Below are 13,869 nucleotides of genomic sequence, written 5' to 3'. Positions count from 1 at the left end.
TCTCCTAGCACAACGGCAACATATAAATTATAGGATACAAAGGTATTATCAGTGAATTTTCTAAAAGAGCCTTCTATAAGAAGCTGAGAGACATTAAACAAACATTTCAAGTTTACAAGTTCCAGTGACTATTTGACTTTACCATAATTTTTATTTGTAGAATATAGGATAGCTGAATCCTCTCCAAGTACTTCAATACGCATGTAGGTGTGTATGCACACTCATATATGACTCATGCACACATTCTCTATACCTATGCGTATATACACTGATCCATGTAAAAACATAACGCATACGTATAAGACATTTATAACTTACCGGTAAATCTGTAATGGCCATGCTGCTTGTGATGGAGTGGGCACTGAATTTGTTGGACTCACCAACATGGCACTATATATGTTGGAAGCAACCACAAGTATACAAAGTAGAATTGGTCCTATGATGGCTCCTTCCAGTCCCAGGTAATATGCTCCACCAGCTACCGCAAGACCTGTCAGGTAAGGATGACCACCTCTGGAATTACGGCACAAGGAGAATAAAATTAAATTAAGAACACCATACAACAATACTACCAATTATGAAATGTGAATTAATCATAAAGTTTTATTAAGCTTAGGAAATGACAAAGCTAGCTATAGACAGCCATATTTACACTATAAACTGCTGTTTGAATGACTGCGCAAATATTCCAAGCTGTATTCTGTGCTATATTTGCACAACAGATCAAACAATGTTTTGTAGCACGTAACGCTGGTAATACCCACAATGGAGTAGCTACTTTATAGACATCTGCTGAAGAATGTCTGAAGGAGTCAATGGCAAAAACATTTCCATTTTGAAAATAGAAAGATGATTGATTACAAAGAACGTTCAAGCTTTATGGTCAAGAATTGTTAAATATTAAGACAACTAGCAACAGGTACTATGAGCGGCCCTGAGCAAAGACATTAATTTACACGATGATAGCAACTTGCATTGCATCTTTCAAAGAATAGTTAGCATATATTCTTTAAATAAACAGTCGTATCTTCTCATTTTGTTACAAAACAACCTCTCAGACTGAGTGTTTGTTATCATTAGCTTTTAATGTTTTCAGATGAAAAACAAACCCAGATTTTTAAGAAATTAATATTTACTGGAAAGTTGGGGCCAACGGAGCTTTTGGTAAGAGCTATTATGGCAGCAAGTAAGCCATGCCATTTTTCTTTTCCATGTTTCAGTTCAGATGCACAACATGAATCCTGTCAACAGCATTTACACAAAACCTGCTCATTGTGCTTAATCTTTATAGCTAAAATAATGATGGTAATATGGAATTATATAAGAAAAGCTACAGTTGAAACTTAGCACCCGATTTTCAGGAAGTTGCTCTAAATTCTGAGTGTAATGGAGTGAAAGTACCAGCTAGTCAGTTTAGAGCTCCGGCAGTTTTTGCCCGGTTTCTAGCATGGTCCTGACTTGTACCCAACTCCCATATTCACAGTCTTTGCCTTCATCACAACTGTGTGCAGAATAAGACCATGAAACATGACCTATTACATCATACACACCTCAGTCACGTCTTACCTAGATCAAATTTAACCTACTGGTAGGGCCAGATTGTTTTTTGGAGGGGACAGACTTGACCTTGAAGTTTTATGTTTCTCCAACAGTACACACATGATTCATTTCTAAACCTTTAAAAACTTCAAATAATTTTTTTCCAGCATTTGCATCAGTTTGAATCTTCTTCTGGCTAGTTTGCTAAATTAAACAACAGGTCACCTGATGAAATAGGACTACAGTATAAATTTAATGCATTTAGAAAACCCTGCATAACCTAATTATAGCTATTTCAAATAGATTTAATCTAATCTGCAAGACAGCATGATGCTTACTGTTCTATTTAATGGGAAGAATGCAATTTTGCTCCACTGTCAGAAAATCTATTCCTGCCACATATATTTTCTGGACAGTAAACACAGTCTGCATCCCCTACAGTCAAAAAACGTATTCTAATAAGTATAAGAATTATTGGCTGGTTAAATAGCTACTAGCCTTAAACTTATCCACGATTTATTGTTGGGGGAAAAAAAAAAAAAATCATAATTTGATTATACTTCACCTGTTAGCTTTAATCCATGCAAAATAACTAGTGCCGCAGTCTATGAAAATTATTATTAATATTGTGCATATTATTATTCGGTTCTCTCTGTTCAGTGTAATTATATTTGGTGAACAAAAATATTAATTTCGAACTTAACACAGAACACTTAATGTTCTTGTTCTACATTACCTCCACCAAAATAATAAAAAAAAAAAAATCAGCACAAATGAGGGACTAGTACCAGCATGTAACTAAGTCTGGACCATGAAGTTCTCAATTCAAACAGTTTACTAGGATTGTTTCTGACGATCAAGACTGAAGCAGTGACTAGAGGAGTACCATTTTATATCTATCTTGTACATGGTTGTGAACGTCTTGCACATATGAAACTTGGCAGTCCACATTTTTTCCAGCTCTGTTAAACAGCGCTGCTTTATCTTCTAATCTGAATTGCATAAAGGGATTCACTAGATATTTGAGCAGCAGAAAATGTCAGTGGACATTTCAGTTGCACTCCAGATACAACTGCAGACGTCGACTTTGTCTCCATAGTTTGGAGTTTTCTCTGTGTACAAACTCAAAGCTGAAACCAGGAGACATTTCAAGTCAATAGAGGCAGCCAAACACCTAGCAAGATTTTTCAATGAATTTGTGCCTACCTCCCACAACAGGAAAACGCATTGGCTACTGTCTCAGTAGGAGCCTATGTCCAGTTTCATCTGTCTCAACACATTTAAAGATCTATCCATAATCAATAGATTTTTACACTGGGGTATGGTGACACAGCACAAAGGCTGGCTTCAAAAAAAATCCTCAAAATTCTCACAAACCATTCTGAAAAATGAAAGTTTTTTTTTCAGGTCCCTAACTAGCTCATGGATTTCTTGTTTGCTCTGCAGCGTCATCTGGCGTTAGGCGATGTAAAGGAAAACGCTACATGTCTTTAGTCAACGATTAGACAAATAGCAAAGGTATTCTTAGAATTACTTTACCAACTGAAAGAGTTGATTTTGCTGACTTTGAGAACGAGTTCAAGACCTCTGAAGTGACAAAGTTCACAGAAAAGAAGCCTGGCAAAGTAAAGGCACTTAGGTCAGTAAGACTTCTTACGATGAGGTGGTATCTCTACACCTATTCCTATGCTTGAAGATACTGTTCTGCATGCTTCAAAAAAGTAAGTTTAATTAAAGGCGTTGATGATCATTAAGCATTTTTACAGTACTAACTTTAAAAAGTCTTCAATGTACTTACCCTGATATATCTGAATAAATTGCTGTATCTACAAAATAGGTTGGCAAGAGGTGAAAAACCAAGAGCAAAACGGCTTTGCATCCCTGTCCTTGCACAAGCCATAAATCTAGGACTGCAGGGATGGCTGCCCAGTATGTCCCCAGAAACGGCACTGCTCCAAGGATTGCTGCTAATGCTAGAGCACACAGAAGCAGAGGTGAGAAAAAGACCAGAGAAACGTATTTCACAAATATATTTACAGTTAAATTCTGACACTTTTGCCACACCGGTAGTCCCATTTCTATAAACTGTTGTAAATAAGACACTGAAGAAGTGCCACATAAGGCTCCTGGTGTTTTATAGCTGTGGTTTAGGAAAAAAGAAAATTACGCTATTCCCCATACAGAAAAGCTTCACCAACTGTCAGTCATAAGGTTTTACTTCCAAAAGCAGCACCAAGTCAGAAAAATTTGAAGTTATACCAATCATGCACATTTCAAACTTTTACATAACTACAAATTAGCAGCTGTGTGCAAGAAAGTACACAAGCAGAAGTCTCACTGTAACTTACCGGATCTCCTGCAGTCAACCATAATAATGTAGGTAGTGCTGTGAGAAACCAGGCAAATATAAAATCCATGACTTATGTATTTCTGTATGCAGATGTGTACACACAGGCGTACACCCTTCTGATAGTACAAATACCCACTGTAATCTAAACTGATGCAGTACTGCTGTCATTCTAATTTAATGCAACAGGAATGAACATAATACAAAAAATAATTAAGATTTTTTCCTCTTTTTTGGTCCCATTAACCAGAAAGCAATAACTTTTAAGATTTTGCATGTAGCTGAAAGAAAAAGAACAATTATCTTCTAAGTAGGTCTAACGACAACCAATGACATTAAGGTAGTTGCACTTTATAATACAGCCATTTCCTATCATATTGGGTTTTGTTGCTTTATAGCTTCCCCTTTTGTTCCCTCGTACATGAAGGTACAACATTTTTGAAATTACTATTATTATTTTTAGGGGAAGAGAGGCAAAAGAGGAACAGGGGACAAAATTTTTCAGTGAAAACTGTTCAGCCACTTCCAAAGCTAAGATTAGAGAGTAACAGAAAACCAGAGGCTGGTAATACAGTCAGGCAACAGTACTGAGAATAAGAAGCACGCCTCTATCGTGCATTTTCATGATACTGCATCTTCCTGCATTTAAACATCTTGAAAAAATCAGCACCTGTCAACTATGGAAGAAACAAAATCTAAGGCAGGCAGAATGAAGTTAAAACCTGGAAAGAGTTGGACTGAATAGAAAGAAGAAAGAATTACATCCAGCAAAAGAAACAGACAGGAGAAGTAAAATAGCTGGCAGGGGATGTGTTGTGACAACAGAAAAAGGCAAGGCTCAGAGGTAAGATAGCATTCAGGGACTTCTCTCCACCCTACCCATGGCCATCCTGAAACACCCCTGGAATAAGTTTTCAGCAGTGCTACATACATTCACAGTTGGAACTAAAGATTTTGAAAATAAGAGCTATGAAAAGCTGTACAGTCTTCATAGAATAATTAGATCTACGGTAGTTTAAATTTAAACTTGGAAGAATCAATCAATGCTAAGAAGTTCTTTGGAACCACAATGCATAACACAAAAGTATTAAACTTGTCACAGTATTTTTATAGTGGGGTTTGAACAATAAACAGGAAATAAAAATGAGGTTACATATTAAACAGGGAATAAAGAAAAAAATTCTGAATAGCTACTCATTAAGTTCATACCATATACTGAGTTCATCAATAGACTCAGGTGTTATGATAAAAAAGTAACCAATCCTGTTATTAGAAACCGTCTTAAGACGTTTGCACAGATCAACCATATTAAGGTTGCCTATGCAACTCTAAATTCTGATAGTTGCCAGCTTCTGATTTAATGTTCTCTAAAAATAACTTCAAGACTTATCTTATCAGCAACATTTAATCCTACTGATCTTGTACAATAAATAATTATGTAATATTATCTATAAATAGATTATAATTGTTCAGATTCTTACCAGATGGTATGAAGACTATGTTAATCCCAAATATAGTGTGAGTTAGCCAAGTGTAGAGTCCATAGAACCCAGCCATTTTGAGGGAAGCATCAAATACACCTCTAAAACAATCAAAGAAACTGTATTAAATTTTATTGGCAATAGGATTCTGGGAACTATATACACAAGCTGCTTTGAAAAACTGCAAAGCCATTAGTGCCACCAATAACACAACTCAAAACATAACACTGAACCCTTTATGCGTTTATTCCCTATGAAAAGAATAAGCATCTATCACATCTGTCATTTAAGGTATTTGGACACAAAAACCCCAGACTGTTCTTTACTGTGCAATGGGTTCCAGGGATAAACTCCTTGAAAGAAACTGCTCAAGCATCAGACCACGTTCTCTATCAAAAATAACCTTTTATCTATGAGAAGCAGTACCATTCTCTGTATGAACTACTTTTTCTTTGCCCTTTTCCACTTCTACCTGTTCATTCATTTTCTTTATCTGCTTACATTTCCATACCTGCTCATTCTCACTGGATTAAAACCACTGCTCTGTGAAGTGAAATAGACTGCTTAAATTCTTATGTTCCTACATACTTACATGCCTTTCCGGATGAAAATAAATGAGCACCTCATATTCATTACTGGATTTTAGCCTCAATATCTTTATATTCCTAGCTTTTAGGTTGCTTACTAGGTTACGTTACTAAAAACCAAATAGAAAGTCTGGTAATCTAATTCAATCCTGCTGAATCTACATCCAACATGCTGGCCACAAAACAAAGTTCTCCTCTCTTAAGTGTGACCACAGCTTCATGAGACAGCAAACAGGCAGCTAGGTGCTGTATCATTTTTACAGGGCTAGCGCTCTTACACATGTGGAGTATCCTACAACTGAACTGAAAACCTGTGCCTTAGGACTACAGTCACAAAAATTATACTCTAAAACTGGTATATCTCACCACTGCATTATGCCAGTTTTTCACCCTTCTTTGAGAAAGGCACGGTTCCCAAAACCACTATTTTAGCTTGGATCTAAGTAACCAAACTATCCCTGAGTTCCTCTGCTCAGAACAGTCCTAACAGTTACATCATTGCAGAAGTGGTGGCACACCCCCCCTCTTAGCAAAGATCAATGCAAAGTTTGCTGATGTTAACTTCCCATTTTACATTTCGTGCTTTTAGTTACACTGCTTGTGTCTTTGCAGTTTTGGGAACTCTGGCAGGAGGGCACAGAGGACAGGAAGACATGCAACAGAAATCATGCAGCCAGATGATTAGCGGAAAGGTTTTCATTGCACTTTGAAGAGGAACACAGTCTGCACAGAAAACATCCCTTTCTAGAACTAAAGCCTCTAAGAGCACAGTTTCTTTCCTCTGTCGAGTCGATAAAGCCTTCTAGAAAAGAAACCTTCTCTGCTATTAAACTACTAGGTAGAGTCTTCTCTTCTGAACTACCAGCAAGAATTCCAAGACTCCCAGTTTTTGCTTCTTTGGGCACTATCTTCATTATTATTTCTGTGGGCAGTTTGCATACTTTTGCCCTCCTTTCCCACCTAAAGGCACGCATAGATTCCCTAATGACTGCTGAACCAAAATTATCGTATTTAAAATTTACCCACTGGAAGTTATGCGTGCATAAACCTCACACATCAACACTGTTATCCAAAATGTGAGATTCTCTTAACAGATTAACCAGGAACAGCTGTTGTCAGCCATTTTCCCCCCAAAAAGAGGGCAAGGGAAAATATGGAAAAAAGCAAGCATTAAAGAATGACCTGAAATAACAAATCCAACCTTTGACAAGACAAATATGTGGTGCGTGAAGAAGGAGAAGGAATATTTACAAATATGTGGTGGCCTCAGTGAAAAGAGCCTGAATACTCTGCAGTTTAGATGAACTTCTAAATGTTTCCCTTAAAATGGGAAATCACAGACCAAAATATATAAAGTCTACAGATTTTGAAGAGTGAAATACTCACCTGTGGTTTAGTTGTAAGAAAAGTAAGCTTCTGGCATAAAAAAAAATTGGCAAGGAGGAGAGAAGACCCCAAAAACAAAAGCCACGGTAAGAATGCTAAATGTTAGTTTGCATTAAAAACTCAAGATGTTTTCATACTTCAGTTACTCAAAATTCTTAATTTTCTGTGACATTTAATTCATGTCTGCTCTTTCCGAGGATATGAAAGGAGCATAATATTTTTGTAACAAGAACCTGTTTACTAATTGAAACAGATTCTGTCAACCATTAAGTATAAACATCATATAAAAAGGGGGGGAAATAATCAATCTATCAACATTTTATTTAAGGATACCTTACAAAAACAGAGGGCTAAATACCACTTTAATCCATACGTGGAAGTTATCTGTGGTTGGATTTTAAGAATTTAGAACATGAACAACTACAACAGGGTCTTTGGCAATGGAAGTCTCCAGGCAGCTGGAGAGATGAAGTGCTGTCTGTACTGCAATGATCACGAGGGTGTAACAAAACAACCCCATCACTTCTCCTGGTTGCACTAAAGATACATTTTTTCCAACTAAACCCTTACGCTTTTGTCAAGCCAGCTTCCTCAGCCTTATTGGTCTCTTAAATCTTAGACCTGTCCCATAGAAATCCCTTTGCACTATAAAGAAGGTATCTCACAATTTCTGAGACTCTTCATTGGTGACACAAAGTTTTCAACTTTTTTTTAATGCAATTTGCCAGGTCCTTCCAAAACAAAACCAAAACGAAAAACACCCCAACATATCCAGAACAATTTGTTAGAAGGAAGCATTAAATCTAAATATTTAACAGCATCTATGAGAACCCAGATTTCAACATGCTAGAATTAAATCTTCGAGTAAATCTTTTTCCTGTCAATCAAACAGGAACTGTGGCACAAATACATCTCAGTTGTCAAAAATATTTTAAAACTGTCCTTGAAGTATGTCCTTATTTTTCCCATAAAGATGTTTTCTGTACTGTAGTAAAATTAACAAGGTCTTAACAACTTCTGTAAGTATGCCCCAAAACTACATTTAAGTATACAGGAGGCAAGACAGGCCTCTGGCTTCAGGCAAGTATCTGAAGTATCAACTTCACCTGAAGTTAAAATATCCATCTACAACTACAGGAAAGACTTACTTTTTAAAGAAGCAATCATTTTAGATTTTCCCAGAGAGACTACAAAAGAAGGGAAGACAATCTTCTTATGGTAACCAAAAGAAAGACAACAAACTAGAAAAATTATTCTAACAGCCATAATTAATAGCTGTGAATTTAATTAAGTTAGGGAGTAACTGCAAAACCGTTTCTCATTCATAAGAAAGCATCCAAAACTGCCATTCTAATTTATGCAGTTTTCACAGTTCAGACAAGCATAATTTTTATCCTCAGATTAATTTTATTCAAATTTAAATTCAAGTTCTGCCATGTCTTTTGCTGATGTAATCATGCAGCTTATAAACAAATTTTACACTGTTAAGTCCATTACTCATTACAGATGCACTAGTAGAATAACAGAAAAGCTAATCGTGGACCAACAGGTATGTCCTGGTCTGATGTCATTCTGCAAGTTGATACCTAATTTATCTCAAGAGCAAAACAGCATATACCTCTAAAAGACTGTAGAACAGTACAGCATCTCTCTAGCTCCTTGCATCTAGCACGCACGACTAATAAGCTGAAAGGCGAAGGCATCACACAGTGCTGAGAAGCCGTGAGGTGCCAGTGGTCAAGCAGGAAGCGAGAGGAGGCTATACCTAATGTCATTCTCCTCCTCTCCTTCACCTTTCTCTGTGTCTGCCTCAACTAGTCAGAAAAAAGCACAGGGGATCCTACTTTGTCGCGAGTGTGGCCCAGGAGAACTTTAAGTTTCTGAAGACTCATGTTTGTTACTTTTGTCAGAAAAACTAAGAATCATATCTTAAAGTCTCTAGAAATTCATATCCATTTGACTTCATGGTTAAGGAAGCTAAAAAAATAATGCTGAAAACACTAACCAGAATCTTCATTAACAGTATGCTTCAGCTACTCTGCATCTGTGATACCAGATCTTAAAGATGATGTGGTATGCTAGTGCGAACGCTGAATGAATTTATTACCATCTGTAAAATGCAGACCTTCCTGGTGAAATTATGAAAGTAAATTAATTCAATCTCTTAATATGTTATTGGCATACATACAGCTTCCTTTTATATACAAGAGTAATTGTATATTTCAGAAATCAGAAAATCCATTTGCTGCTCATGTCTCACTGTCACTGTATCTGGATGAACCACTTTACCTGCAAGAGCTGTCATCTGCAAATGTGTAATTTATGAGCACTTCATGGCAAGTTGGTGTAAGGCATACTTAGACATACATATTCCATTGACTGAGCTTTGACAAGCATGTAAAATTAAAAAAAAAAAAATAAAAAAAAATCAGAGGACATGGGTCATACTTCACATCAGTCAGATTAAAAATGAAGACACTTCTGTCAAATTGTCAAATGTTTCTGCATAGCTGGCCTAAATATTTTTTTGTTAAAGTTCTTTCTACTTCACTGCAAAGCTAGGGAATTTGCTTGTGGATTTCACAAGGGAAAGTGCCACCTTTTCATTTTATGGGTTTTGTGGGGTTTAGTGGATTTTTTTTTTCTCTTTTATTGATTTGCCATAAAAAGTCTACAGCTTCCCCTTTGCTTCTACTGAAGTTTACATTAAATGTTTGTCCACCTGAATCCAGGTTCACTTCACAGAGCCTGCGGGCAAGGTCTGTGCACCATTAGTGACACAGTGAAATTTCAAAAATTTCAACCTAACGTTGCAACAACCCCAGTTCAAAGGAAAGAGGCAGAAAAGTGAAGACTCCTGGGATGCAGAACACGCCTCGAGCTTCAACTCAGAGCATTCATTTTTTGACCTCAGAGTTATTTGATTTTCTAGATCTCTCTGTTCCCAGAGCACTGGAGGAAAGAAGAGCATATGGGCTGAAATGATGAGAATTGGAGTTTCCAGTAGGATTAGAGTAAGCATACAGTTAAGTCCAGAAGAGAGATTTACTGGTTACTATACTAAATTTATAACGAAGGCATATTGACCCTAGCCGCTGAATGGGCATAAGAGTAAAAACTAGACAAAAGTGACATTTGTCTTTGGAAACGTTTGCAAGATTTAGCATTTCTCTAAATACCTTACAAAACACTTCACAAGCCATACAGTAGTTTACAATCCAATTAAAATGCAAGTTCGATAACAGCAACACCCTAAGCCAAAAATACTATTAGAAAAAGACAATTTCACTCTTTCATCATCTTCTTTAAAACCACTGATGTTCGGTATTTTCCCACATTCTCTAAGTAGACATTACAAGGATCGTACTGTATCTTTGTTGCAAAATCTTCCTGTATACAGAGCTGACTAATTCAAAACAATGCTTTAAGAAACTCCAGCTACTCGATTTCTTTTGAGAATACAACCTTTACATCTTAAAAGTAGAGGGTTCAAGGTATAAAAGCAAATGCAACGCATTCCAAACTTCACAACACAGTTTCACAATTTATTTCAAATCAGGTTAACTCAGCACTGCCACAAGAAAAGAGCCCTCCCATTCCCCTGTTCTCAAGCATTCATTTCTGCTGCAGACCACCCTTCCCCTGTCTACCTGCCAGCACAGTCTCTTTTATGTGCCACGACAGTTTTTACAATGAATTCAGCTAATAAGTATTTTTTGCTGGGTTAGTTTTAACTAACTAGCTCAGCTCTCTACTCCCCATCCAACTCATAGAGCAGTGGCATAAATAGCTGCGTTCCCACCAGCGAAGAAGCCAGCACACTCACGGCTGGAGGGCAGGAACTCTTCTTTGCACAATAGTGCTGTCTTACCCCAGCTGAAACTAACAGCCGCTGTCACCATAACTTCAAAACCAAATAACTCATTTTCTTCCTTCAGACACCACCAAGATCCATTGCAAAAGACAAGCGACCAGTGACAATCAAAGGACAGCTATTATCTTAAAAAGGACTGAAGCATTCTTCTTCTACAATGATCCCCTGAATTTCAAGTGATCACCGGGAAAACACTTAAGAATGAAATGACTCAAAGAAGTCTTTTTGCAAAAAAACTCTTAAGCTGTTCTTTGACTCTCATTCCTAAAAGAACAGTACCCTTAAAGGAAAAGGTCCTCATTATTTCTCAGTTTGTTGTGGTTTACCCAGCAGGCAGCGAAACACCACACAGCCATTCGCTCACTCCCCCCACCCACTGGGATGAGGGAGAGAATCGGGGGAAAAAAAAAAGTGAAATTCGTGGGTTGAGATAAAGACAGTTTAATAGGACAGAAAAGGAAGGGATAATAATAATAATAATAGAATATACAAAACAAGTGATGCACAATGCAATTGCTCACCACCCGCATGACCGATGCCCAGCCAGTTCCTGAGCAGCACTCACACGCCCCCCCCCCCCCCCCCCCCCCCCCGGCCAACTCCCCCCAAGTTCGTATACTGAGCATGACATCACATGGTATGGAATGTCCCTTGGGCCAGTTTGGGTCAGCTGTCCTGGCTGTGCCCCCTCCCAGCTTCTTGCTGGCAGGGCATGAGAAGCTGAAAAGTCCTTGACTAGTGTAAGCACTGCTTAGCAACAGCTAAAACATCGGTGTGTTACCAACATTATTCTCATCCTAAATCCAAAGCACAGCACTGTACCAGCTACTAGGGAGAAAATTAACTCTATCCCAGCCGAAACCAGGACACAGTTTCAAATTACACATGAAAATAAGCAAAGAGCACTAAGATATATTCCAGCTATGAATAAAGCAGAAATGGCTGTGTTTCTTGATAGAGTGAGATCATCTCAGGAGCAATGTAGATATGCAAATGATTTTCAGAGACAACTCCATGACAAGATTTTTGCTGTTGAAATTAATTTCTCCTTAGGAATGATACAACTGAACAAAGAGAGGTAACAGCTCCAACAGATGGAGTAATGACACTAGTCAGGTAAAGTGATACAGTCTTGAACAAAGCATAGGTCCTTGAGATGGTGTAACTGATGCAAATATTACACCTCTCAAGGCAGGACAGGGCTCCAGTGACTGTATCAAAACTTCAGGCTTTTGAACAGTGGCAACTAGTCTGAAGGACACAGCAGCAAACAGACTTTCCTCTCTAACACAGAAATGTCTACATTCTCTGAAAAAGAACAATTAATGTAGTCCAACCTGTAAGAAATTCTATATCTGATTATTTCTTCGCAATACTTTCATATTTGTAATATTTGTAATTATTTTTAATGACTATTTTGTCCTGTTTTAGTCACATATACCACAAACTTAAAATTATTCTTCTGAGAATCACATTTGAAAGCATTAGAAATAGTTGATTCAGAAATAACTAACACTTCCAGATTTTTTATCATGAGCAGACCACAATGCTTACTAAGTGCAACACCTAACTATTCTTAAAATGGATCTTGGAACATAACATATAAAAAGCCAAACTAGTTCAGACCAAAGGTCTGTCTAGCCAGCATCCCATCTCCAGTAGAGGCCAGAAGCAGGTGCTAAGGGAACAAAAGAAATAGGACAAACATATTTAACAATCCCCCGAACATTTTTCCAGCCTCTATTTCCACCTCAGGGGATATCATGAGCCTGATGCAGCCCGTCTATTGAGTCATCCTCAATTAATATAGAATAGAATCATAGAATCATTAAGGTTGGAAAAGACCTCTAAGATCATCGAGTCCAACCGTCAACCCAACACCACCATGCCCACTAAACCATGTCCCTAAGCGCCGCATCTACTCGTCTTTTAAATACCTCCAGGGATGGGGACTCAACCACTTCCCCGGGCAGCCTGTTCCAATGTTTGACCACTCCTTCAGTAAAGGAATTTTTCCTCATGTCCAATCTAAACCTCCCCTGGGGCAACTTGAGGCCATTTCCTCTCGTCCTATCACTAGTTACTTGGGAGAAGAGACCGACACCCACCTCGCTACAACCTCCTTTCAGGTAGTTGTAGAGAGCAATGAGGTCTCCCCTCAGCCTCCTTTTCTCCAGGCTAAACAACCCCAGTTCCCTCAGCCGCTCCTCAGAAGACTTGTTCTCCAGACCCCTCACCAGCCTCATTGTCCTTCTCTGGACACGCTCCAGCACCTCAACGTCCTTCTTGTAGTGAGGGGCCCAAAACTGAACACAGTATTCGAGGTGCGGCCTCACCAGTGCCAAGTACAGGGGCACGATCACTTCCCTACTCCTGCTGGCCACACTATTTCTGATACAGGCCAGGATGCCATTGGCCCTCTTGGCCACCTGGGCACACTGCCGGCTCATGTTCAGCCGGCTGTCAGCCAGCACCCCCAGGTCCTTTTCCGACAGGCAGCTTTCCAGCCACTCTTCCCCAAGCCTGTAGCATTGCATGGGGTTGTTGTGGCCGAAGTGCAGGACCCGACACTTGGCGTTGTTGAACCTCATACAATTGGTCTGGGCCCATCGATCCAGCCTGTCCAGGTCCCTCTGCAGAGCCTTCCTACCCTCA

At 38.5% G+C, this 13,869-nt stretch overlaps 1 protein-coding gene across 5 annotated transcripts in view; it reads right to left on the bottom strand.

Moving 5' to 3' along the window:
- The window catches only part of TMEM245 (transmembrane protein 245), a 94,741-nt gene that overhangs the window by 5,624 nt on the left and 75,248 nt on the right, over window positions 1-13,869 (bottom strand). For 3 of the 5 annotated variants that reach the window (XM_076330236.1, XM_076330232.1, XM_076330233.1), the window contains 3 exons: window positions 5,368-5,468; window positions 3,338-3,512; window positions 319-513 (listed from right to left, as the gene is read on the bottom strand). In XM_076330236.1, coding sequence (XP_076186351.1) covers window positions 319-513; window positions 3,338-3,512; window positions 5,368-5,468 — 471 coding nt within the window. Of the gene's footprint in view, window positions 1-318; window positions 514-3,121; window positions 3,157-3,337; window positions 3,513-5,367; window positions 5,469-13,869 lie in introns of those variants that run through there. The other 2 variants (XM_076330234.1, XM_076330235.1) reach the window with 2 other exon arrangements.

The sequence above is a fragment of the Aptenodytes patagonicus genome, chromosome 2, assembly GCF_965638725.1.
Source record: "Aptenodytes patagonicus chromosome 2, bAptPat1.pri.cur, whole genome shotgun sequence".
NCBI classification, from domain to species: Eukaryota; Metazoa; Chordata; class Aves; order Sphenisciformes; family Spheniscidae; genus Aptenodytes; species Aptenodytes patagonicus.
This window is presented reverse-complemented; position numbering and strand designations above follow the sequence as displayed.